At 41.8% G+C, this 26277-nt stretch overlaps 1 protein-coding gene across 1 annotated transcript; it reads right to left on the bottom strand.

Annotated features, from left to right (window-relative positions):
* Window positions 1-5948: 5948 nt before the first annotated feature.
* On the bottom strand, window positions 5949-26075 carry LOC122553353 (arylsulfatase J-like). The gene is made up of 2 exons (XM_043696950.1): window positions 24958-26075; window positions 5949-7785 (listed from the first exon to the last, which is right to left on the bottom strand). Exons 1-2 carry the CDS (start codon window positions 25257-25259, stop codon window positions 6414-6416), a joined length of 1674 nt encoding a protein of 557 aa, XP_043552885.1. The 5' UTR covers window positions 25260-26075; the 3' UTR covers window positions 5949-6413.
* Window positions 26076-26277: the final 202 nt, after the last annotated feature.

Below are 26277 nucleotides of genomic sequence, written 5' to 3'. Positions count from 1 at the left end.
GTTGAAATGTGGAGCTTATTCAATGAACAGTCCTTGATAAGTATAACCTATCAGGCAGGGAGTTAATTGTCGAGAGAGGGAGCCATGGTTTACTAAAGAAATTGAAGCTCTTGTCAAGTGAAATAAGAAGGCTTATGTGAGGATGAGGCATGAAAGCTCAGTTAGGGGGCTTGGGAGTTATAAGTTAGCCAGAAAAGATCTAAAGAGACGGCTAAGAAGAGCCGGGGGGACATGAGAAGTTGTTGGTGGATAGGATCGAGGAAAATCCTAAGGCCTTCTATAGGTATATCAGGAATAAAAGAATGACTATAATAAGATTAGGGCCAATCAAAGACAGTAGTGGGAAGTTGTGTTTGGAATCTGAGAATGTAGGAGAAGCACTTAATGAATACTTTTCATCAGTATTCACATTAGAAAAGGGCAATGTTAGTGAGAATACGGAGATACAGGCTACAAGATTAAATGGGATTGCGGTTGACAAAGAGGAGGTTTTAGCAATTTTGAAGATTTGAAAATAGATAAGATCCCTGTGCCAGATGTGATTTTTCATGATTCTCTTGGAAACCAGGGAGGAGGTTGCAGAGCCTTTGGCTTTGATCTTTATGTCATCATTATCGACAGGCATGGTGCTAGAAGACTGAAGGATAGCAAATGCTGTTCCCTTGTTTAAGAAGGGGAGTCAGGACAATTCTGCTAATTATAGTGTTGGAAAAGGTTCTAAGAGATAGGATTTATAATAATCTGGAAAGGAATAATTTGATTAGGGATAGTCAACACGGTTTTGTGAAGGTAGGTCGTGCCTAACTAACCTTTTTGAGTTCTTTGAGAAGGTGCCAAAACAGGTGGATAAAAGTAAAGTGGTTGATGTGGTGTATATGGACTTCAGTAAGGCTTTTGATAAGGATCCACATGGTAGGCTATTGCACAAAATATGGAGTTTTGGGATTGAAGGTGATTTAATGGTTTGGATCAGAAATTGGCTAGCTGGAAGAAGACAGAGGGTGGTGGTTGATGGGAAATATTCATCCTGGAGCTCAGTTACAAGTGTGCCGCAAGGATCTATTTTGGGGCCACTGCTGTTTGTCATTTTTATAAATGATCTGGATGTGAGTGCAGAAGGATGGGTTTGTAAATTTGCAGATGTCACTAAGGTAGGCAGAGTTATGGATAGTGCCGAAGGATGTTGCAGGTTACAGAGAGATGTAGATAAGATGCAGTGCTGGGCTGAGAAGTGGGAAATGGAGTTTAATGCGGAAAAGTGAGGTAGTTCACTTCGGAAGAAGTAACAGGAATGCAGAGTACTGGGCTAATGGTAAAATTGTTGGCAGTGTAGATGAACAGAAAGATCTCTGTGTCTAGGTGCATGAATTGCTGAAAGTTGCCAGTCAGGTTCATAGGGTTAAGAAGGCATGTGGTGTGTTGCCGTTTATTGGTAGGGGGATTGAGTTTCGGAGCCACAAGGTCATGTTTCAGCTGTACAAGACACTGATAAGGCCGCATCTGGAGTATTGCCACATTATAGGAAGGATGTAGTAGCTTTGGAAAGGGTTCAGAGGAGATTTACTAGGCTATTGCCTGGTATGGAGGGAAAGTCTTACAAGGAAAGACTGAGGGAACTGAGGCTGTTTTTGTTGGAGAGAAGAAGGTTGAGAGGTGACTTAATCGAGACATATAATATAATCAGAGGGTTAGATAGGGTGGACAGCGAGAGCCTTTTTCCTCGGATGGTGAAGGCTAACACAAGAGGACTTTAAGTTGAGGGATGATAGATTTAGGATGGATATCAGGAGTAGTTTCTTTACTCAGAGTCGTAGGGGCATGGAATGGCCTGTCTGCAATAGTACAAGACTCACTGACAGTAAGGGCATTTAAATGGGCATTGGACATTTTTATGGATAATAATGGAATGAAGGTTAGATGGGCATCAGATTAATTTCACAGGTCTGTACAACATTGAGGGCCGAAGGGCTGGTACTGCGCTGTAACGTTCTGTGTTCTATATTTGTACCACCCTCTGTGTAAAAATGCTGCCCCTCAGGTTCCCTTTTATACTTTCCTCTCTAACCTTAAACTGATGCCCTCTAGTCCTTGGTTCCCCAACCCTAGGAAAAATGTCTGAGTGCATTTATCCTAACCATGCCTGTCATGATCTTATACACTTCTATAAAATCCCCCCTCAGTCTCTAAAGAAAAAAGTCCTAGCTTGTCAAACCTCTTCCTATAACTCAGACTGTTGAGTCCTGGCATCATCCTTGTAAGTTTCTTCTGCACTCTTCCCAGTTTAGTAACATCCTTCCTAATGCAAGGTGGCCAAAACTGAACACAATACTCCAAGTGCAGCCTCATCAATGTCCTGTATAACTGCAACACAACTTCCCAACTTCTATTCTCAGTGCCCTGACTGATGAAGGCCAGTGTGCCAAAAGCCTTCTTCACTGCCCTCTCTACCTGTACACTTTCATAGAACCGTGCACCTGAACTCCAAGGTCCCTCTGTTCCACCACACTCAAGGCCCTATCATTCACCATGAAACACCTACTTTGATTTGACTTTCCAAAATGGAAGATCTCACATTTATCTATTTTAATCTCCATTTGCCACTTCTCGGCCCACTTCCCCAGCTGATCAAGGTCCTGCTGCAATTTCTGAGAACCTTCCCCACTGTCCAAGTTACCATCTATTTTAATGCCATCTGCAAGCTTACTAATCATGCCTTGTATATTCTCATCCAAATCATTGATGTAGATAACAAACAGCAATGGGCCCAGCACCAACCCCTGAGGCACTCCACTACTCACAGGCCTCCAGTCTGACGTGCATCCTTCCACTATTACCCTTTACTTCCTACCATCAAGCGAATTGTGTATCTAATTTGCCAGCCCACCCCCACCCCCGGATTCCATGCAATCTAACCTTCCAGAACAGACAATCATGCAGAACCTTATCAAAGGCCTTACTGAAATCCACATAAACTATGTCTATTGCCCTGCCTTCATCAACCTTCCTAGTCACTTCATCAAAGAACTGTAACAAATTTGCGAGGCATGATCTCTCACGCACAAAGCCATACTGACTACTTCTAATCAAACCATGAAACTCCTACATTGATTTGACATTCTAAGATGCAAGACCTCATACTTATTAACTCCATTTACCATTTCTTGGCCCACTTCCCCAGCTGATCAAGGACCTGCTGCAATTTCTGATAACCTTCATAATTGCTGGCAAGCTATGGTTTTCTCCTATCATTGCACTGGTTTTGAGGAACTCCGTTTGATAGGCAAGAAAAGTCTGCTGTTGGAGACAATTTTAGTCAAATATTTAAGTGGAATTTACTTTGTGGCTAAATCCTCCATCCCTCACCCCAATTGCCTTTCTGTTGTCAGTGCTTTACTCTCTGTAATTTTGTTTGTAAATCTCAGCAAGTGTTAGTCTACTCTCTCTGCAACCTACAGCCTCACTATATGCTCGCTGTAATTTTGTCTCAACCAGTTCTGGCCTCCTGTTCATTTCCTGCCTTTATTGTATCATTGGTAGTAAAACATTGTCATATTGGTGGTGTTGTCTGAGCCATGCCTTCCCATGCGATCTGTCTGGACTAGTACAGCTGCTTATATTGTTCAGTCTTATTCTCTCAATTTTAAAAAAAATCCTGACATGTTTAGAGAAAGTACCAGGATTTAAAATGTAATTTGAAGATTTTTCTTGCTCATCACACAGTAATTCCTCACTAATTACAGATGTGCACTTTTCACTAACAAGAGATTTTCACACTCATGAATTTCTAGGAGATATCTCTTTGCAAAATAAGATCTAAAGGATATGATGACACTGGGTGGAGTAGGGACAGCCAGCAGGCCGGAGCCAAGCGGTGATTTATAAACATTCTATCTCATTCTAACTGTATCCCAGTGATTTCATTCAGAAAATATGCTAAATCAAGGTTTATAATCCCTCAAAGGATTAGGGTTCTTATTTTGTAATTCTGATTGTACAAAATGATCTTTGCATGCAATGTGACACTCTATTTCTAAGGGGAAAAGAGAATCAGATGTTGTTGTATGTGGACAAGGAATGGAGGCACATTATTAAAACTTATTCTATGATGTGATCTGTGCCCAAGCAATATCAGAATAGATGGGAAAGTCATAGAATCCCAATGATGTGGAAGCAGCCATTTGGCCTATCACGTCCACACTGACCCTCTGAAAAGCATTTCGTCCAGAGCCACCCCATCCCTGTAACTCCACATTTCCCATGGCTAAACCACCTAGCCAGCACATTCCAGAACACTATGGGCAATTTAGCCTGGGCAGTCCACCTAAGCTGCACATCTTTGTACTGTGGGAGAAAACTGGAGCACCCAGAGGAAACCCACGCAGACACAGGGGGCATATGCAAACTCCATACAGTCGCCTGAGGCTGGAATCAAACTTAGGTCCCTGGTTCTGTGAGGCAGCAGTGCTAGTCATTAAGCCACCATGTGCAACTCATTCTTTAAAGAATTCCAAACTCTGTACATGTCCCATGGCTTTAACAATTGAACATTATAGGTCAAAAAGCACCAGCACATTAGCTTTGAAGGAAGAAATAAAGTGAATATTGTAATGCTGACAAAAAAGAATAGCTTCCAGACTCGACTGTATCTCACACCTGACCTTGCACAGTCAAACATTCCGTGATTAGCAAGACGTTTTGTATCTTCTAATTCTGTCAGTAAATACCAGAGAGGGATGATAAAGGTGATATCCACTTCCTTTCATTGGCAGGAATGGAGTAGGCAGTACCTAATGTGGAATTGCTGCCTTTCCTGCTGTGTTGACTCTGCTCACTGTTTTTAACATTTGTGGTCTTAACATCAATAAACAGACTTCTGTGGGAATTTCTTCAAAAAATGCAACTGAAGCACATAGCTCTCAAATGGAATTTGAATCCATTCCTCTAGCACTGCCAAATAATCCTGTTTGGATATCAGAAGGGTGCACAAAACCAAGTATTAAAATATTTTTTAGTGGGGTGCGGAGGAACAGAGCTACAATGACATTCTGAGCTTCTGCAACCCTCAGCTTCTTCCCTCCACATAGCCTCTTACCACTTATCAACTGGACATAACATTGGCGGCAGCAACGTTCTGCTGATGTAAGTGACTGGTCTCAGGGCCACGAGCTTTTTATCTTCCTTTATTGCCAGCTGTCACTTCTCACCAGAGCTGGCCAAGCAATGGGAACAGTCTGTGGCCCGAAGCTGAGTGAGAACAGCCAGTGGGCCTGTGCGGAGTACAGACAGCCATGGGCTGGATTGGAGTGGGGGCAGCAAGTGGGCCAGATTGGAGTGGGGACAGCCAGTGGCCTGGAGTGGAGTGGAGGCGGCCTGGGGTGAAGATGGCTACTGGTTGAGAACCGGTGGAGCCCATGTATATCACGTCGAAGTCCGTATGGAAAGACTGTAATGTCTATCCTTTTAGCTTTCATTCTTATTTTCCTAACTTAAAATAGATTAGATTACTTATAGGGTGGAAAGAGACCCTTCGGCCCAACATGTCCACACCGACCCTCCGAAAAGCAACCCACCCAGACCCATTCCCTACATTTACCCCTTCACCTAACACTACAGGCAATTTAGCACAGTTGCCTGAAGCGGGAATTGAACCCAGGTCCCTGGCGCTGTGAGACAGCAGTGCTAACCACTGTGCCACCGTGCCACCCCCTATTAACTATACCTGTAATATAGAGTGTCTTCTTTCTTTATTTTCTCAATTTTTTGTACCTAAGATTTGTACGCAGGTACTTTGTGTTGGTGCGTACGTTGACGACATTGTATACTTTTCACTGTACTCCTGTATGTTTGTAACTGGAATACACGTGACAATAAACTGAATTCTAAAACCTAACTAAACCTAATTTGACCAACAGCATTAAAATGAGATCACACTGTTAAAATCTCCAAGGTTGAAGACACAATTTTTTTTTATTTTGTGTAGAAATTCAATTAGAAATCTGATATAAACATTATCATTAGAAACACATGTTCCCAAACTTGACCCAAATGCTAGCAAAAATATATTTTTAAGTACACCTGAGAAGAAAGGGATGTCTTGGATTTCTGCTGATACAAATCTATGCATTCTGTAAAAATAAAGACATATTTACAGCTTTCACCCTGTATCTCACGATACTGGTGAGTGAAGTGCAGAGGGAGGAAGGCCCTGTCCTTCTCCTGAGCAGCCCTCATTAATCATCTGTTGGTCCTGTGAGGGTGGCAGGGAAGATAAAACACCCTCCCAGATTGTACATTAATTTGTTGCTGATATATCACAAATTACTAACACTAGCACCATTTTTAAAGTGTAAAGTGCTATCATAGCACTAATTAGACATATTTCTTTTATATAACTTAAATTTCTAAAGTGAGCATTAACCCCAAATGGGTTTTTTGAAACGTAGTATGGTATTACAGATGTTGCAGGGCCTTTCTCCTGCATTGCTATTAATTTGGTTATTTTCCTCATCATCCCCATTGTCCCATGGCACCCAAGCACCACCATTGAGATTAGGATTGCTTCTTGGGTCTTTTGGTGGGTACTTGACAGGAACTGCAGTTTTGTTATACTGTGCAAGTCTCAACAGCAACCTTTTGACAACCTCAGGATACTGCTGAGAAAGGTCAACTCTTTCATACGGATCAGCTGTTATGTTAAACAGCCAAACCGATTTTCCTTTGGCCCATATTATTTTTTCAAGATTCCACCACTTCCCGCCAAAATTTGGGAAGGTTTGAGGCGGGATCCAGTCACTGAAGCCTGGGTTCCCGGTGAGTAATTTCCAATCTCTAACTCGGATTGCTGCCTGGATAGCTGTGTCCCAAATTCCAAATCCATCATGAGGTGATCTGGTTTTAAGACGTGTGTAAAGAGGATCAATGTTATGCAGTATATCAGTCCGTGGAGAAGGTTTACCTTCACTGATTGTTTCCCATACATCATATCCATCAAGTCCCAAATTCTCCTCAAGTTCTCCCTCTGCCAGTGTCACTAGAGTCGGGTACCAGTCAGTGATGTGCATCAATCCTTGACTCACACTCCCTTTGTTTTTTATTAGAGGACTATGGACAAAGCCAATACCACGAATTCCTCCTTCCCAGTAAGTTCCTTTCCGCCCACGTAGTGGCCAGTTGCTCCCCCCAGCTAATGGTTGGCCTCCATTGTCTGAGGAATAGATTATCACAGTATTGTCATAGTAGCCATACTTTTTTAATGCCTTTGTAATGTTATTCACTGCCTCGTCCAAACACGTAACCATAGCAGCATATCTCCGCCGGCCTACATTCTCAATTGACAAGTACCGGCCCAGGTACTTTTTGGGTACCTGCAGAGGTGTGTGTACAGCTTGGAAAGCTATGTAGAGAAAGATTGGCTCTTTAGGGTTGTGCAATTCCAAAATATCGATTGCTTTTTGGGTATACAGGAAGGTTGAATAAGAGTGAGCTCGGTACTCCCAAGCTACATTTTCATCCTTATGCAAGTCAAAGCCACAACTCTTGGGTCCATCGCAGATGTCGTGGGTGTAATAATCACCACTACCAGTAAGTGATCCAAAAAAGGTGTCAAATCCTTTTCGTGTAGGAAGACACTCCTTTTTATAAAAGCCTAGATGCCATTTTCCAATCATATGTGTTGAGTAGCCAGCTTCTTGAAGTTTTTGAGGTAGTGTTACATTGGCAAGGGGTATACAATTAGGCTGCCCAGCCCTTATGATAGAGTGCTGAAGTCCTGTGTGTATCTGGTACCTACAAAATGAAATAAAAGAAGACAATATCAATCCATTTCACTGTGTAATATATCTCCAATGTATAGACACAATAAATTGGACCAGGTTCTGCTGTGAGCAATAAATGATTATCTTGCCAGGCAATAATCTGTACAAAGGAGGAAGTGAGGACTGCAGATACTGGAGAGCAGAGTTGAAAAGTGTGGTGCTGGAAAAGCACAACTGTTCGGGCATCAGGTTCCTGATGAAGGGCTCATGCTCAAAACATCGACCCTCCTGCTCCTCAGATGCTGCCTGACCAGCTGTGCTTTTCCAGCACCACACTTTTCAACTCTGCTCTCCAGCATCTGCAGTCCTCACTTCCTCCTTTGTACATATTATTGCCTGGCAAGATAATCATTTTAGGCAACGATCTGCAGAAACACTAATAATGCATTACGATATACCACACTGGTAAAAGTAGCATTTAGAGCGGAATCTTAACTTTCTGTGGTGAGTGTTATTTGTATTGATGACGTTGGTATAGACGCATCATGAATTTGATGCCATTTTCGCACAACTCATGAAGGAGCATAAGAAACTTGGACAGCAACTTTAGATGTCATCCCAACTCCCACAGGATAGGTCACAATGCATGTTGTTAAGAATCTCATCAGATGCTATATACCCCTGCTTACATAAGAACAAGAACTGACCTAATTGTGGTCAGGACAATAAGAACAATGTAAACTAAGGTTGGCACAATCGTGTTCATTGAGCAAAGTCACCCATTTCCTCTGATGTTGAGAATTAGGTAAAGTTCAGGGTCAGAACACATGCACCTAAGAAGTTGCTTTATCAGAATGATTAAATTAGTGCATTAGGAAGAAATGTGTAGACTGACACAACACTGGAAATAAACAGATGGAAGGAGGACTCAAGCTGTTTAGAACAGTTTTCAGAGATTATCAGAAGTCCACAGTTTATGAAGGACAATGCTGAGTCGTCTCGGGGTCTTAGGGGCACAGGGTTTTTTAATGCTTAAGAAATGTGAGAAATTATTACATTTTAGATGTCTGTGTGAAAAGAACTAGTTTCAACAAATGTGAACTGTGAAAAATTATTTGCCTAAAATCAGATTCCTGAAAGCAGTCACTGGAAGTTGTTGGCTGATTTGCACATAAATAGCAAAAAGCCTTTCCAGCTACACCATTACCCTCTCAGCAAAATTCATATTGAGATCTGAGGGCTTAATCCATTAATAAACCAACAACTGATTGAAAGTTTGAATGCTGCACTGTTTCATTCCCGTTAATTGGATGAGATACTTGTAAATTACCTTGTCTTTTTAGACCAGTTACAAATACTGCATTTTTAGAGAACTCCCTCAAAGGACCGAGGGTAGCCAGAAATTCATTTTCTCAAGAAGGTGATGTTCTGTTGCTGTAGCAACTCATCTAGAGTTTCCACATTAACTTGCAAGGCAAGGGAACATGCAGAAGCCTGAAGAAGCATTCTTAGCAGGGGGGTTTGTAGATCTGTTAACTATTATAATATGTTTCTACATTTGATTTACATGAAATGAAAAGAAATAGGAGCAAATGGAATTTGAACAATTAATCTGCAGGAAATTCACCAAGTTGCTCCCCATTAGAACTTGAACTTAAATTTACTTTAATCAAATTACTTTCAAAAGTAACTCTGTGGTGTCAGAACTGTAGTGATTGGAACAAGATCAGCTAGGTGGACATCATAGAATATGGGTTTCCTGATTGGGGCTGTTAACTGGTCCAATCAGAGAGTCCTGGTGGACAGATAAGAACAGAGTGACAGAATGCATTATTTTTTTCCGGGCAAATGGCATTGGAGCAAATGAAAGGCAATACATAGTTCTCCTGACAGAATATGGATCCGCAGCTTTTACTGTTATTAGGAGCCTGACTTTCCCCGAGGCACTAGATATTAATACCTTTCAAGGGTTGATGAATAAAAAAGAACAGAGTGTCTGATCACAGAGTATTGCCCTTTGATGTGAAGGGCACTGCTTGTCACTGGCCACTCGGGTGTTTCCTTTCTTCCTGGTAGTGGAAATTTGAATAAAGATTTGTGCACCTTGTGTCTTTCACTGTGTCTCACACCTGCACACACACAACATGGATGCTGGGGAAAAAAATAAGCACTACTGCAGTTAGGCGGTAGTGTGGGGGTAAAAGGAAAAAAAAAGAACAGGAGTGACAGGTGTTCTGTTCACTGTGAGAGGTGCCTCTGAAGGAACTGGATAAAAATAAATTAAAAAAATAAATAAACAGGAGTGTCAGTGGTTTTGTTCACTCTGCGAGCTGACTATGAGAAGGCTGGAGCAGTGTGAAGTGTCACACACATAACTAAAGGGGCACTTAGTGATGAGATATTTTAGTGGGGACAAGAGTAGGGTTAAGAAAAGAAAAAAAGAAAAGAAAAAAGAAAAGGAAAAAATTTAAAAAACACAAAAAAAAGAATAGAGTGTCTGATCATGTAGCATTGCCCTTTGATGTGAGGGACACTGCTTGTCACTGACCACTCGGGTGTTTCCTTTCTTCCTGATGGTGGAAATTTGAATAAAGATTTGCGCACCTTGTGTCTTTCATTGTGTCTCACCCCTGCACACACACACAAGGGTGCTGAGGAAAAAATAAGCACTAATGCAGTTAGGCGGTAGTGTGGGGGGTAAACAAAAAAAAATAAACAGAAGTGTCGGAAAAAAAAGAAAAAAAAGAGAAAAAGAAGAAAACAACAGTGTCAGAGGTTCTGGTCACTCTAAGAGCTGGCTCTGAGCTAGCTGGGTACGTGTCACATCATAGAGTCAGAGACGTACAGCATGGAAACAGACCCTTCGGTCAACTTGTCCATACTGACCAGATATCCCAACCTATTCTAGTCCCACCTGCCAGCACCTGGCCCATATCCCTCTAAACCCTTCCTATTCATACTGCCATCCATTTGCCTTTTAAATGTTGCATATGTACTAGCCTCCACCACATCCTCTGGCAGCTCATTCCATACACGTACCACCATCTGCGGGAAAAAGTTGCCCCTTAGGTCTCTTTCATATCTTTCCCCTCTCACCCTAAACCTATGCCCTCTAGTTCTGGACTCCACAACACCAGGGTAAAGACTTTGACTATTTATCCTATCCATGACCCTCATGATTTTGTAAACCTCTATAAGGTCACCTCTTAGTCTCCGACGGTCCAGGGAAAACAGCCACAGCCTATTCAACCTCTCCCTGTAGCTCAAATCCTCCAACCTGGCAACATCCTTGTAAATCTTTTTTGAACCCTTTCAAGTTTCACAACATCTTTCCAATAGGAAGGAGACCAGAATTGCACGCAATATTCCAACAGTGGCCTGACCAATGTTCTGTACAGCCGCAACATGACCTCCCAACTCCTGTACTCAATACTCTGACCAATAAAGGAAAGCATACCAAACACCACCTTCACTATCCTATCTACCTGTGAATCTACTTTCAAGGAGCTATGAACCGGCACTCTAAGGTCTCTTTGTTCAGCAACACTCCCTAGGATCTTACCATTAAATGTATAAGTCCTGCAGCACCTCACATTTACCTAAATTAAGCTCCATCTGCCACTTTTCAGCTCATTGGCCCATCTGATCAAGATCCCGTTGTAATCTGAGGTAACCTTCTTCGCTATCCTCTACACTTCCAGTTTTGGTGTCATCTGCAAACTTACTAACTATACCTCCTATGTTCATATCCAAATCATTTATATAAATGATGGAAAGTAGTGGACCAGCACCAATCCTTGTGGCACTCCACTGGTCACAGGCCTCCAGTCTGAAAAACAACCCCTCACCACCACCCTCTGTCTTCTAACTTTGAGCCAGTTCTCTAGCCAAATAGCTAGTTCTTCCTGTATTCCATGACATATAACCATGCTAACCAGTCTCCCATGGGGAACCTTTTCGAATGCCTTACTAAAGTCCATATAGCATTACAGATGTACTGAGGGAGGATATTCCCGAAAATGCATCCAGGCAAGTTATTTGGGTGGAACTGAGAAATAAGAAAGGTATGGTAAACTTATTGGGATTGTATTATTGACCCCTAATAGTCAGAGGGAAATTTCAAAACAAATTTGTAAGGAGATCTGTTATCTGTAAGAATAATTGAGTGGTTATGGTAGGGGATTTTAACTTTCAAAATATAGACTGGGAATGCCATAGTGTTAAGGATTTAGATGGAGAGGAATTTGTTAAGTGCGTACAAGGAAATTTCTGATTCGATATGTGGATGCATCTACTAGAGAAGGTACAAAACTTGACCTACTGTTGGGAAATAAGGCAGGACAGGTGACTGAGGTGTCAGTGGAGGAGCACTTTGGGACCAGCGACCATAATTCTATTAGTTTTGTAATAGTGAAGGAAAAGGATGGACCAGATCTAAAAGTTGAAGTCTTAAATTGGAGAAAGGCCAATTTTGACGGTATTAGGCAAGAACGTTCAAAAGCTGATTGGGGGCAGATGTTCGCAGGTAAAGGGATAGCTAGAAAATGGGAAGCCTTCAGAAATGAGACATGTAAATAAAGGGTGACTTGGTGACATGATACCAGCCTCTCTGGAGTTATTTCAGGAACAGTCTTTCAAATTTTGATAATGAGACCACTGCATGTATCTTGAACTTTAAGTTTCTGTGTTCTCGAATTTTAGGCAACATGCAAAAGGTTCCTTGGAACAGTAAGACTCTTTTCCAAGTGATGTTATCAGAATTTGCTTTGTTCCACTGATGCAATTTCCTGTTTTTTCTTTCATATCTCCAGTTGTTTGCAAGTTCTCAAAATTAACAGTGTAGAGTTGCAAAGACAGCACTGATATTTACAGATAAATTATAATTAGAGTGCTAATTCCAATGATATTAAAACTTTCTGATGACACCAAATACATGCATTTGATAAGTATAACCCAAATCTGACAGGATTAAGCAGTGAAGAAGCAGTGGATGTTTTTCTTCTTAATTCATGTCATGTCAAGGCACAAAAATACAGGTGAACCTTAACCTTAACCCAGATGGAAAGAAAATACAAAGAGGACAACCCAGCTCACACTGCTCTCAAGTGACCTCAAGGGCCCTATGTTTGAGGTTTACTTGCTCACTTTCTGTTCATCTTTTTCCTTCAGAAGTTCTCACCTTGAAGGTTTACTGTATAAATTTTAATGTTTGAATGGTAATGCATATAAACAGAATTATACTCCAAGGAACAAAAGGGTTAAGATCGTCAACCGATTATGCAAAACAACCTCTTACAAGGATAACTTAGAATCCCATTAATATTCACACTGAATGATTTCCCTAACAGCTGTTTGGTAGTACAGAAATTGAATAGTGCTGAAAAAAATGACATATTTTGACAAGGTTTTTTATCTTATCCTTTCATTTGCATGTCAAATGTCCAGATGAGGGGAAGATGAAAAATGTCAATAAGATGTGTCTTTTCATCAACAAGGCACAAATTTCACAAAGCAAAGCTGGGATTTGTGCACACCCAGCCACCCTCCACCAACCTTCTCACACTGGTCAGGTTCTGTCCAGATTGTATTTCATTCTCTGGTTTCAGGAGGGTATAACCACTGGCTGATAAGGGCCTTGTAAATATTCACATGTCAGGATCCTGTTATGTAATTCAAACCCTGACAGGAATTTATTTCCAGGCCCTGAAATCTTAAAGGGTGTTGAGTATGTCTATGAAAACTAATATTGGAAGGACTCAGAGGAGGCCTGGCATAGTAGCATTATTTATTTTTGTTTATTTCCTTATTAGGCTTGGACCTTCCCTACCTTGAACTTTCCCTCCTCCCTGTCAGTGTGATTGGTTCTCAATTCTCCCACCCTGATGGTTGGATCAATGGACTGAACTGTCTATTCTGGTTTCTACTTCTTGTGATCCCAGTGTTTCTAATCATTCTCAACAGCCCCCAATGGCAGCCCAAATTCCCACTCCTTCCTGCTGATGCCTCCATCCTTGTTTGTGTGAGAATTGATTTACAAGGCTTCAGAAGCAAAAACAGAAATTGCTGGAAAAGCTCAGCAGGTTTGACAGCATCTGTGGAGAGAAATCAAGGTTAACATTTCAGGTCCCGTGACCCTTCTTCAGAACCAGCAATTTCTGTTTTCCTTTTTGATTTCCAGTATCCGCAGTTCTTTCCGTTTATTTTTGGCCTGGGCTTCACCGCTGCATGGGTGTGCAAGACTATTTCTCACTTCAGCTCCTACAACCTATAATATATTGAACTGTGCCGCAAAGACTCTTACCAGTTTTTATAGATGCATCATAGAAAGATTCCTATCTGGATGCATCACAGCTTGGTATGGCAACTGCTTTGTCCAGGACCATAAGAAACTACAGAGAGTTGTGAACACAGCCCAGTCCATCTCACAAGCCAACCTTCCATCCATTGACTCCACCTATACTCCTCGGAAAGGCAGCCAACATAATCAAAAACTCCTTCCAGCCCGGTTATAATCTTTTCCAACCTCTTCCATTGGCAAAAGATAGAAAAAAGGCTTAAAAACACAGACTAACAGATTCAAGAACAGCTTCTTCCCCCCTGTTATTAGACATTTAAATGGCACCTCTCAAGTTTCAATTTAATGATGACCTCACTCTTTGTGCACCATCTTTGCAACCTAGCAATGTATCCTTTGCTCTGTTCTATTACCCTAATGCACTTTGTATGGCATTATCAGCCTGAACTGCACACAAAACAAAACTTTTCACTGTATCTAGGTACATGTGACAATAATAAATCAAAGCAAAAATCATACTTGTTCAAGCATGTGGATGAACAAAATCTCATTAAAATTGAATTGAAAAGATCAAAGCTGACTTTGTTATCATCATCTGGATTGATAGCTTTAAAAATGTTGCACCACAGAACCTCTGGCTTTCTAATAGAGTCTGGTGTTATTACATTCATTGTTTCACATTCCAGATGACGGCAGCTTTAGATTTGGGTTAATGTTCCCATGGAAGTATTTCAGTTGTGATATCATCATTGTCAACACTGCAGAGAAAGCCTTCCTGATAACACTGCAGAAAGTCATTAGTTATACTTCTGGTAAAAAACAGAGATAAGACAACTACAAGCTTTTACTGTAATTGTTCTCCTCCCTCTTCTCCCTAATGAAATAAAATTCCCTTTTACAGGATCCATTTATGTGCAATACTTTTTACATGTTCAGTCAGAACACAAACTATTTGGAACTATTCCCATACCAGACTGGAGCATTTAGTAGGCTGAAAAGAATGTAGTTAAATGAATCTGTGTGAAAAGAATCAGCTTAGCTTTGTTGAATGTACTTGATTCTGTCTGACATTTCTGCATATTTGAAAGCTAAAACCCATTCTACACTTTCTGGTTTAACTAATGGTGCTGTAATAGATGTGGAATTTTATTGGCATAGGTCCAAAATGTGTTCCTTATTATGGGCCTCAAAGAGATGGGGTAGGCAGTAAAAACTTGATTTTAAAAAAACACCTAAATAATGCTAGCCTGCAACATATTAGGTTCTGATAAGAAAATTAGTGTTTCAGGGGAAACAGATCAACATGGTTACTTTTAAAATGTTTATTTGGTACTTTTAGTATGACAATGTCCAGATACAATCAGTCTTCTGTAATTGTATTACCCTGATAACTGCTTCTAACCAATGTGTACATGGTTGTAAAAAGTAAATATTTATTTTATATTCGAAACAACTAGAAATTAGCTTAAACATAAGCATTGGTGTAGGGCAGCTATTTGCCAAAACCAATTCCAAACTTCCTACTCACTTATGATTTTAATGTTAGTTATTTATGCCCTGGGTTTCCACGTTCAGCTTGAAAGAAATAATCAAAATCACAATTACTATCTACTGGAGAACATTTCTCCCATCAGGTCAAAAGCTGGAAAATAGAAAACCACTAAATCAATGTGCATAGTCCTCACAATTTGGCCAGATTTATTTACAGTTGGAAGATAGACATTTTTAAGGTGCCAAAACTGTGCTATTACCAAACATAGCACCTGTTTCAAACAAAGTGAAAACTAAGTCAATAAATAAAAATGGAAAATGTTAGAACTGGCAGCTTGGATAACATCTGTGGAGACTGAAGTGAAGTTAGCAACCTGGATTTTGCCACAGACTTCAAAACTCCGTCACTCGAATCAAGCGAGAGCCCTCGGCTTTCATCTTCACTTTCGGGTTGGGTAGGCATAAGTGGGAGAAGTGCCAGCTCTGCAAACCTGATACTGAGAAACATCTACCTGCACTTTCCCATTTTTAGTAGAGCGGAGGGCATTAGCGTGAGCTAAATCTAGGCTGGGCAACAGGGAAGAGAAAAGGTGTACCCAGGGTCACTGTGTTCACAGTTCCAAAATTACCATAAGACCATCAGCAATAGGAACAGGAACAGGCCATTCGGTCCCTCAAGCCTGCTCCACCATTCAATACGATTGGATACTCCTCACTTACACATAACCCTCAATTTCCCTACAGATCAAGAATCTATCTGTGCCAGCCTTAAATATGCACAAGGACTCTGTACTCACAGCTCTCTGTGGCATGGAGTTCCAAAGACTCAGAACCTTCTGAAAAAAAATCCTCCTCATCTCAGTCTTAAATAGGCACCCCTTAATTCTGAGACTATGCCCTTTGGTTCCAGACTCTCCCATGAGGGGAAACATCTTAGCATGTATCCTGTCAAGCCCCTTAAGAATTGTATGTATTTCAATGAGATTACCTCTCATTCTCCTAAACTCCAGTATCAGCCGGAATCGAATGGTAGAGCAAACTCAATGGGCTAAATGGCCTAGTTCCACTCCAATGTCATATGATGGTCTTATAGTGAATAGCGTCCCAACCTGTTTAATCTTGACTTATAAGACAATCTTCCCATTACTGGACATCATCTGAGTGAACCATTTCTGAACTGCTTGCAATTAAATAATATCTTTTCTCAAAATCGCACACAATACTCCAGATGAGATCTCACCTTGTACAGTTGCACTAAAGCTTCCCTGCTGTTATATTCCAAACCTCTTGAAGTAAGAGTTAACATTCCTGATTACCTCGTATATTGGTGTGCTAGCTTTCTGTGTTTTGTTCACAAGTACTCCCAAGTCTCTTTGCATTGCAGCCTTCTAAGCTTTCTCCATTTAAGTAATACTGTTTGTTTTTTTCTCCTTCCCAAAATGAATAACTTCACACTTTGCCACATTACACTCTTTTTTTACCCACTTTACCTATCCTATCAATATGCTTCTTGCAAGCTTTTTGTATCCCTCTCACAGATTGCTTTTCACATAGCTTTACATCCTCTGCAAATTTAGCTACAGTACAGTCACTTCCTTCCTCTAAATCATTAATATATATTGTAAACAGTTGCAGTCCCAGTACTGATCCCTATGGAACCCCACTGATCACCAACCTGAAAAAGAAGCCCTTACTCCCACTAGCTGTTTCCTGCCCATTAGCAAATTCTTTATCATACCATGGAGTCCCAGATAGATAGGATAGTGAAGAAGGCATCTGATATGCTTTCCTTTATTGGTCAGAGTGTTGAGTGTAGGAGTTGGGAGGTCATTTTGCAGCTATACAGGACATTGGTGAGGCCACTTTTGGAATATTATGTGCAATTCTGGTCTCCCTCCTACCGGAAGGATGTTGTGAAACCTGAAAAGGTTCAGGAAAGATTTGCAAGGATGTTGCAGAGTTGGACGGTTTGAGCTATAGAGAGAGGTTGAATAGGCTGGGGCTGTTTTCCTTGGAGCATCGGAGGCTGAGGGGTGACCTTATAGAGGTCATGGACAGGGCAGATAGACAAGGTGTTTTCCCTGGGATGGGGGAGAATATTATAATACAAAGCATTTAACTTTGTTCTATTATCAAGTTTCCCTACACCTGTATCCTTCCTTGGACATTCCTAAGACATTCACACATTCTGTCCTTTCCTTTCATTTTCTGGTAACAATCTGCCCATTTGTAACCTACAACTGAACCCAACCTCCTACTATTTAGTTTAAAGCCCTATCCACAGCCCTAGTTATGCAATTCGCCACGATTCGGGTCCCAGCATGATTCATGGGGAGCCTGTCCCATTGGAACAGCTCCCTCCTTCCTCAGTACTGCTGCCAATGTCACATGAATTCAAACCCATTTCTCCCACACCAACTTTTCGGCTACATGTTTACCCCTCTAATATTAATCTTAATCCTCTTGATCCTGTGCCAATTAGCTCATGGCTCAGGTAGTAATCTGGAGATGGACCACAACAACTGGATCTTTCCCCTCCCATTCCAAGTTCCTCTGCATCCCAGATGAGATATCCTGAACTCAGGCATCAGGTAGGCAACACACCTTCGGGACTCTCAATCCTAGACAAAAAGAACAGTGTCCATTCTCGTGACTATACAATCCCTGATTACAACCATATTTCTCTTTTCTCCCTTCTAATCTAATCTAATCTAATCTAATCTAATCTAATCTAATCTTTTGAAAGGCTCCCTGTACCACAGTGCTGTGGTCAGTTGATTAGCTTCCCTGCAGCCACCACTCTCATCTACACAGGGAGCAAGAATTTCAAAACTGTTAGACAAGCTCAAAGGCTGAGGCTTCTTCAACATTACCTCCTGGATCTCTCTAACTGCCTCGCTCATAGTCACACCCTCCTGTCCCTGACCACTGACTAAATTTGTGGTAGCTAATCTATGGGGTACGACTGCCTCCTGAAACACAGCATTCACGTAACTCTCCACCTCTCTGATGTGTTGCAATATTTGAAGCTCAGACTCCAGCTCATCAACTCTGAGTTGGAGTTCCTCAAGTAACCAAGACTTGCTCCAGATGTGGTCACTATGTAGACCACAATGGGGTCCACCAGCTCCCACGTCATGCAGGTACAACACATCACCTGGCCCAGCATCTCTATCTGATTTACTTAATTCTTAACTTGCTTTGTTTTTAAGAAACCTTTCCTACAAGTCTTCTATTTTTTAATTTGCCAACTCCCACTGAGACCACACAAGCTTGAACCATGGTCCATGCCCAATCCTGCCTCAAACAAAAATGTGAGATGCTGGATTTTAGGGTGGGATTTGGAACTCCTGGCTTCTCCAGTAGTTTTGCTGCAATGGAGCCTCTCTCCAGCTTGGTGAAAATCAGTGCCCTCAGTCCAAATATGGCAGGAGAGTCAGCCCATGAAATAATCTTCCCTGTGAATGCCTATCCACCTCTGAAGTTGTGTCCCATTAAGAAGAGCAAGCAGTTGGCCTGCTCACTGGGCTAGAAGCTCTGGAAACTCAACAGCCTTGCTAGGAGAGGTGGCTGCTGCTGAGGTAGGTTGGGAATCAGTAGAATGGCTCAGCAGGTACAACAACCTGTTGAAAACCCTACACCCTCTTTGCCACATGGAGACGCTAGTGACACTCAGGAAGCAGGTTCCAAAGACCTACAATCCTCTGAGAGAAAGAAGTTTTGTCTCACTTGTTTTGAATGGGCAATGCATGATTTGTCAACAGATATATTCAAAGCTTCTCCTATAAGAGGAAATATCCTCCCCATATCTATCCTGTGCAGTTCTCTCAGGATCTTAAACATTTCAGGAGAAAGTGAGGACTGCAGATGCTGGGGATCAGAGTCCTGAGTGTGGTGCTGGAAAAAGCATAGCAGGTCAGGCAGCAGCTGAGGAGCAGGAGAATCAACGTTTCGGGCATAAGCCCTTCATCAGGAAGGGCTTATGCCAGAAAGTTTGATTCTCTGCTCCTTGAATGCTGCCTGACCTGCTGTGCTCTTCCAGTTCCAGACTCTTAACTCTTAAACGTTTCAATCAAGTCAACAATACAAATCTACTCTTGTCCAACCTTTCCTCAGAAGATAACCTTTGAATTCCAGGTATTAGTCTGGTAAATCTTCTCTGAATTGCTTCCAATGCATTCACACTCTTCTTTACATTGGGTGACCACTACAGTGCAGAAATACTCTGAGTGTAGTCTCACAAATTCTCTACAGAGTGTACCCACCTGTCAAAGTTAGACGCTCAACAGCATGAAAATTCCTGAATCCTCCACTATCAACATTCCTGGGGTCACCATTAACCACAAACGTAATTGAACCAGCCATATAAATACCGTGGTCACAAGAGCAAATAAAACACTGGGAGTTCTGGAGTGGGTAGCTCATCACCTGTCTCTTCAAAGCCTATTTACAAGGCTCAAGTCAAGAACATGATAAAATACTCCCCACTTGACTGGATTAGTGCAGCTCCAACAGCACTCATATAGCTTAATACCATCCAGGACAAAGTGGACTGCTTGATGGATGCCCCATCCAACAACTTCAGCATTCACTCTCTCTACTGTGGATGCATCGTCTTAGCAGTTTGTACCATCTAGAAATTGCACTGCAACAACTTACTGAAAGCTCTTTAGATGCATCTTCCATCACCTCTGCAACCTACAAGGACAAGGACAGATCCATGGGAAAACATAGCTGTAAGTTTCCTTCCAAGCCATGCACCATCCTGACTTGGAACTATATCACTATTTCTTCACAGTGTCAAAACCCTGGAATTATTCCCCGTCAACATCTTGGGTGTTCCTACATCCCAAGGACTGCAGCAGTTCAAGAAGCCCCCTCGCTTCTGTCTTTTCAAGGAGAATTAAGGATGGGCCATAAGTGCCACACAGCCTACATCCTGAGAATGAATAAAATAAAAGCTAATTGCTTGTGGGAATTTTAAAGATATACAGTCAGTTTGCCACACTGGTTGATTTCCTGAAATAGACAATTGAAAATACAAGTAGCTCTGGTTGATATTTACAACCTATTAGTTCCAGCATGAAAAACTTAGCTTCAGTCAGTGGAATTAGTCTCATGGTCTATCTGATAATACAAGTGATTGACTTCTGATAATTTCTAATATCATTCTCTGTGTACTGGCAATACCTTCACCAGAATGTAAAGTGCAGCTTTGAAATAAATATTTGATTTTAACTTAACATTGCACCTAGTGCCTCAGTCTATCTAGGCCACCTAACAGGAGCTGATAGCTCAGCCAAGACTTGGAATGAGATCCAAGTTTCCTAGTCTAATTACTCATTTTTTTTTCCACTTCTTAAAACTTATGCAACATAATTTTCAGGTTGGGAAATTCTACTTTTAATCCTCTGCTGAGACTCCTCCTTGGTCAGCTCCTGACTTGGAAAGCATTGAGCAACTACTTGGCAGTCAGAGTCATATCATGAACAAGAAACCAGCTGTTTGAGAGCAATGCAAGTGTTATCCTGCATCTTTTTGCTACAAGCCAACTTGCAAGCAGCATCTTGCTGCATCACTAAAATGTCATGAGAGATTTAAAAAACAATGTTAAATCATTGGGATGTAAAAATGAATGGAAGTGGTTGAAGTTCTCCTTATGAGAACTGATAAGTCCTCATTATACACATTAATGATAAATTCTGCTCAAAAAGGTGATGTCTAAGACTATCCAAAATTCAATGAGGATGCGCTATTAATGGATTTACTACTTCATGAAAACTGATATACCCCTCATGCTTTCTGTTTGAAGACCCTAGTACTCTGGGCTGTAAGATTAGTATTACTTTTTCATCATGTTTTCTATTGGCATTGAAACTTAGTTATCTAAAATGAGGCTTTGTTGGTATATTCCTTCAAGTCCTGATGAAGGGCTTATGCCCGAAACGACGATTCTCCTGCTCCTCAGATGCTGCCTGACTGGCTGTGATTTTCCAGCATCACACTCTTCAACTTTGTTGGTATATTACTCATTTACTTCATGTTACGTTCTACCACAATCTCCATTCTTTCTCATACATACTTTAATAATGTGCATTCTGAACTGATGCATCTATAGTTCAGAATTTAGCATTTTATGTCGGGCTGCCAAAAATACTCCATTTCTCATTTATGAACCAACTTTTATGTTGCAAATTGCCCAAGGCCCTTCACAGAAGTGGAAGTACAATCTGATACTGAGCCTAATCCTAAGGGACTACAGCTCTATTTGTTAAAAAGAAACTGGTGTGCACAATTAGAGAGGTAAGGGACAACATAAATTGAAAAAAAATGTAAAGGAGAGAAAAATCACTCAACCTAGTAAATGGGAGAGTTACAAAAAAAGCAAAGGGTTACTAAACAGATAGCATGAACTACAAAAGTGATTGGATGCCAAAATCATGATAAAAATCTTTTACATTTATATAAAGTGGGTAACTGACAGCAACATGAGTCATTTAAAAACTGGTGATAATATAAATCAAAATGAGAAAAAGGGCACGTGTAATAATATTTTTCATCAGTATTACAGTAGAGGATAAGGACAGCATTGTAGATTTTCCAAGAAACCAGTACCAAATTAGGGATGGGAGTTGGTGGTGGGGAGTTGGTGGAACTCACCAAAATTAACATCAGAAAATTAACAAACCTGTTACTAAATAATATTACTAAAAAATGACAAGTAGCCAAGATCAGATGGTTTTCATCTAAGGATTAAAAGAAATAGGCAAGAGTTTTGCAGATGACCTAGTTATAGATTGATAATCTTCTTTTAAATAAGGAGTGATTGCTATTGATTGAAAATTGCACAAGTTACTCTACTAGTTTAAAGGGGTGAGAAAAGGAAATCAAAGAGTTATCGCCCTTTTTGGTTATTATGTTGTCACCAAATTACAAGGTACTAAAACAGCATTGGAGTGACTGAGCATTTTCAGCTGATTGGAGTGAGCCAAAATGGATCTGAAAAGGGTAGATCATGCTTGAGAAACCTTTTTAAATTTCTAAAGTTATAACTAACACAGTAATCAAGTGAGTATCAATGGATTCTTTGACGCGGATTGCGAAAACATTTGATAAAGTATCTCATAAGGTTTGTTAGCTAAATTTAAAACTCGTGAAGTTGGAACTGATTTACCTGTACTCAGGAGAGTGACTGAGTGGCAGAGTGTAACAATGATGGGCAAGTACTCTAAGTGACAGGATGGCAACAGTAACATACAACACTGGCCTCAACTGCTTGCTATTTCGTAATGATTTCGATGCAGGGGTAGCCAAATATCCAAGTTATTCACAAGTATGGTTGTCAATATTATCAATGTAGTTGGAAGAAACCTGATTAAATTTCTAAAGTTATACGGCATGGTGGCACAGTGGTTAGCACTGATGCCTCACAGTGCCAGAGACCTGGGTTCAATTCCCGCCTGTGGCAACTCTCTGTGTGAAGTTTGCACATTCTCCCCGTATCTGCCTGGGTTTCCTCCGGGTGCTCTGGTTTCCTCCCACTGTCCAAAAATCTGCAGGTTGGATGAACTGGCCATGCTACATTGCCCATAGTGTTAGGGGAATGGGTTGGTGTGGACTTGTTGGGCTGAAGGGCCTGTTTCCATGCTGTATATAATCTAATCTAAAAATAATTTCAAACTTATAGTAATAGATTAAGTAAATGGATAAGACTATGGCAACTGGATTTCAATGTTGTTAATTGTGAGGTCATTTATTTTGTATGTATAAAGTTTAAAACATAGTGTTTCCTGAATAGTGACAAGCTGGAAACAGTGGAGCTTTAAAGAGACTTAGGAGTCCATGTACAGAGCTCATTGATTGTCATGGATATATACTTACATGTATATAAAGGGCAATGGAATGCTAGCCTTTGCATCTCAAAGGGAAGAATACAAGCAGTTAAAAGTAATTCTCTTGAACTTCCCTCATAGACTATATCTGATGTAAAGTATTCAGTTCTGGGCATATCTTTAGAAAGATATTTTGGCCTTGGAGGAAATGCAACATAAATTTACTAGAATGCTGTAACTCCTGACACAGAGTAAGAACAGTGTGCACATGCTTGCTCTGTCTGCTGACAGTTGCATGGTTTCTCCCACTGTTAACATTGTGCCTGCTGTGCACATCCCACTTTCTTCACGACTTGACCCTGGCCCACATTCAACTCATCCTCATGCACTTTGCTTTGCTGTGATCTGCATTTCACGGCTTGCACACATTGTCAACCATTCAACTGGGCCTCAAGTGGATTGAACCAACCCCCCCACACCGTCACAATGTCCTCTCCCTTGCAGGTAGAATTCAGGTATCAGCTGCTAACTGGTGATGGAATTGCACAGTGGTGGGCATTATTGGAGTGGCCATGCTTGAAGCCATGGCCAGCAGCTGGATTGAAACTATCAAAGATGACAATATCCCTCCTTCCCACTTCATCCCACCATCCCTTTGAATTGCAAATTGAACCTGGTGTGAGAATGAGCTCTGAAGAAGTCCTATCAACTCTCCACAGATGCTGTCGGAACTGCTGAGGTTCTCAAGCACTTCCTGTTCTTTTTTTTATTTCAGATTTCCAGCATCTTCAGTATTTTGCTTTTATTTATGTAAAAATGCACAATGTGGCTTCCCCTGTTCTCTGACCAGACCCCTATCCTTGCACTGTTCTTCTTGAACATAGCCATGGAGAACAAGCTGGCTAATCAGCAGGGCAGGAGCTTGCAAAGTTAACCCCTTAAGCACTGTTATCATTCTGCTGGATCTGACCTGTACATCATTTCCAAATCCAACAAACCTTTCCTGACGTTTAGTCTCCATTCTGGTTACAGTGGTTGAGATTGGGGCTGACCAAACTCTGTACAATGAAGCCATTGTTTGCATACGTTAGTATTCAGACCCTGAGGGGGAAAGGCCGACATACACATCTTTCTGACTGCCACAAGGAGAATAACTCTTTGTAAAAATCATAGAGGGAGGACATTTCCATAAGATATGGAGGATACCTCTCCAGTACTTGCTGTGAAGGATTACAGAAAATAATAAATCAAACAAATTACATTTACCTCTTCTGTCAACACCTCGTAAAGAGGACATGTTTTAAAGAGCCATGCTTTTATGTCTTACCACACACTGTGGATTCTTTATAACTTGTAATCCAGAAGTAAATATATATTTCAGCACATTAGCACGGTTCCGGCAGGTTTTATAACTTCACCTGCAGCTTTTTATTTGCGTTACCTGCAGGTCCCGTCTCACACATTATTAACGGCACCTAACTGTCGACTGCCTTGCAATTCTTGGCGGCAGCGTGACCTGACAAAGTGAGCGGACAAGTAAGTCAGGGGCAGGAATCTGCAAAACAGAACGTGCTCAATACTTAACCGGCCTGTCATGAGCTGGCTCCTGGACGGGGTGCAGATGGGCTGGATGTAGTAGTTCTCCAACTTAACTCCTTGCGCAGCAAGTCTGTCCAGGGTCGGGGTGTGGATCTCGGAGCCGTGGTAGCCCACATCGTGGAAGCCCTGGTCGTCAGCGAGGATGAAGATGATGTGCGGTCTGGAGGCGATCTTGCTGCCGGGATCCTGCAAACCGGGGGCTTGGAGTTCAGGTTCCAGCCAGTCCCAGGACAAGTAACCGAAGGTCAGTAAACTCGCCACTGAAAACCCAGCCAGGGCACCAATCATGACGGAGACGGCGAAGATTTTAATTTTCTTTTTATTTCCCTCACCCCCCTCCCCCCTCCCCCACTCGGTTGACTGGAGAGGTCAGGTCCTGGAGCACTCTATCACTGTGACTGACATCGGCGGGAATGTAGCCGGGCTTGGGGGAACATCAGCAAGACAGCGGTTAGTTTGTTTGGAGGAGAAGCCAGGCACGGGGGGATAGAGCAATGCAGAGTGGCGTGGGGATTTGCAGCGGGTTTTCCTTCACCATGCTGGGCTCCAGTGCACGGCGATGCTGCTGCTGCTGCTACACTCGGTACTGGGGCCGCTCGCCTCTCCCTTTCGGTCGAACCGATCCTCGGCATTGCCCGCCCTCCGCCCACCTCCCTTCATTCACCGGGGTCGGCAGCCTTCTGAGGTGGGGGGGGGGGGGGGAAGCTGCTGCTCCGGGCACCAGGCTCCGAGCCGCTGCAGCACCGCCTTTGCCTGGTGACAAACACCTCAGGAAGGTCCCAGCTCCCTTCAGCGGCTCAGCGAGGCGGTCAAGCGTGCTCCAGTCACCCCGCTCAGATCACACCGGTCCACCCAGCTCTCCACCGCACTCCCATCCCAAGCCACTCCGTTCAACGAGTTGCAGAGTTGGGTCGTGTGCTTCTTTTAAACAGTGCGAGAGGGGGATGGACTCTGGAATTTCGACTCAGGGACTTCCTGGCTGGGGACAGCAGAATGTACAGTGTGGTCCATAAGAGGCCTGAAGTTCTCTGTGCACACCGACTGGATTCAATATTCTGCCAAGTGAAATAACAGAACTTCAGAGCACAAATAAAATCACTTCACTGCGTAAATACATGCACTTCATAACACAATTAAAATTGCTTGAAAACACAAATAAAATCACTTAATAGCACAAATGAAATTACTTATTTAAGGCTGGAGTGTAGCTCTTTTTTTAACCTTTTTGTTTCCTGTACATGAATTAGCAATGGAATTCCATTCGTATTTTAAACCCGCAGTGTGTCTATGCCATTTTTCTCTGATA

This window comes from Chiloscyllium plagiosum, chromosome 1 (genome assembly GCF_004010195.1).
Source record: "Chiloscyllium plagiosum isolate BGI_BamShark_2017 chromosome 1, ASM401019v2, whole genome shotgun sequence".
NCBI lineage: Eukaryota > Metazoa > Chordata > Chondrichthyes > Orectolobiformes > Hemiscylliidae > Chiloscyllium > Chiloscyllium plagiosum.
The sequence above is the reverse complement of the archived record's forward strand: the minus strand, read 5'-3'. Positions and strand labels throughout refer to the sequence as shown.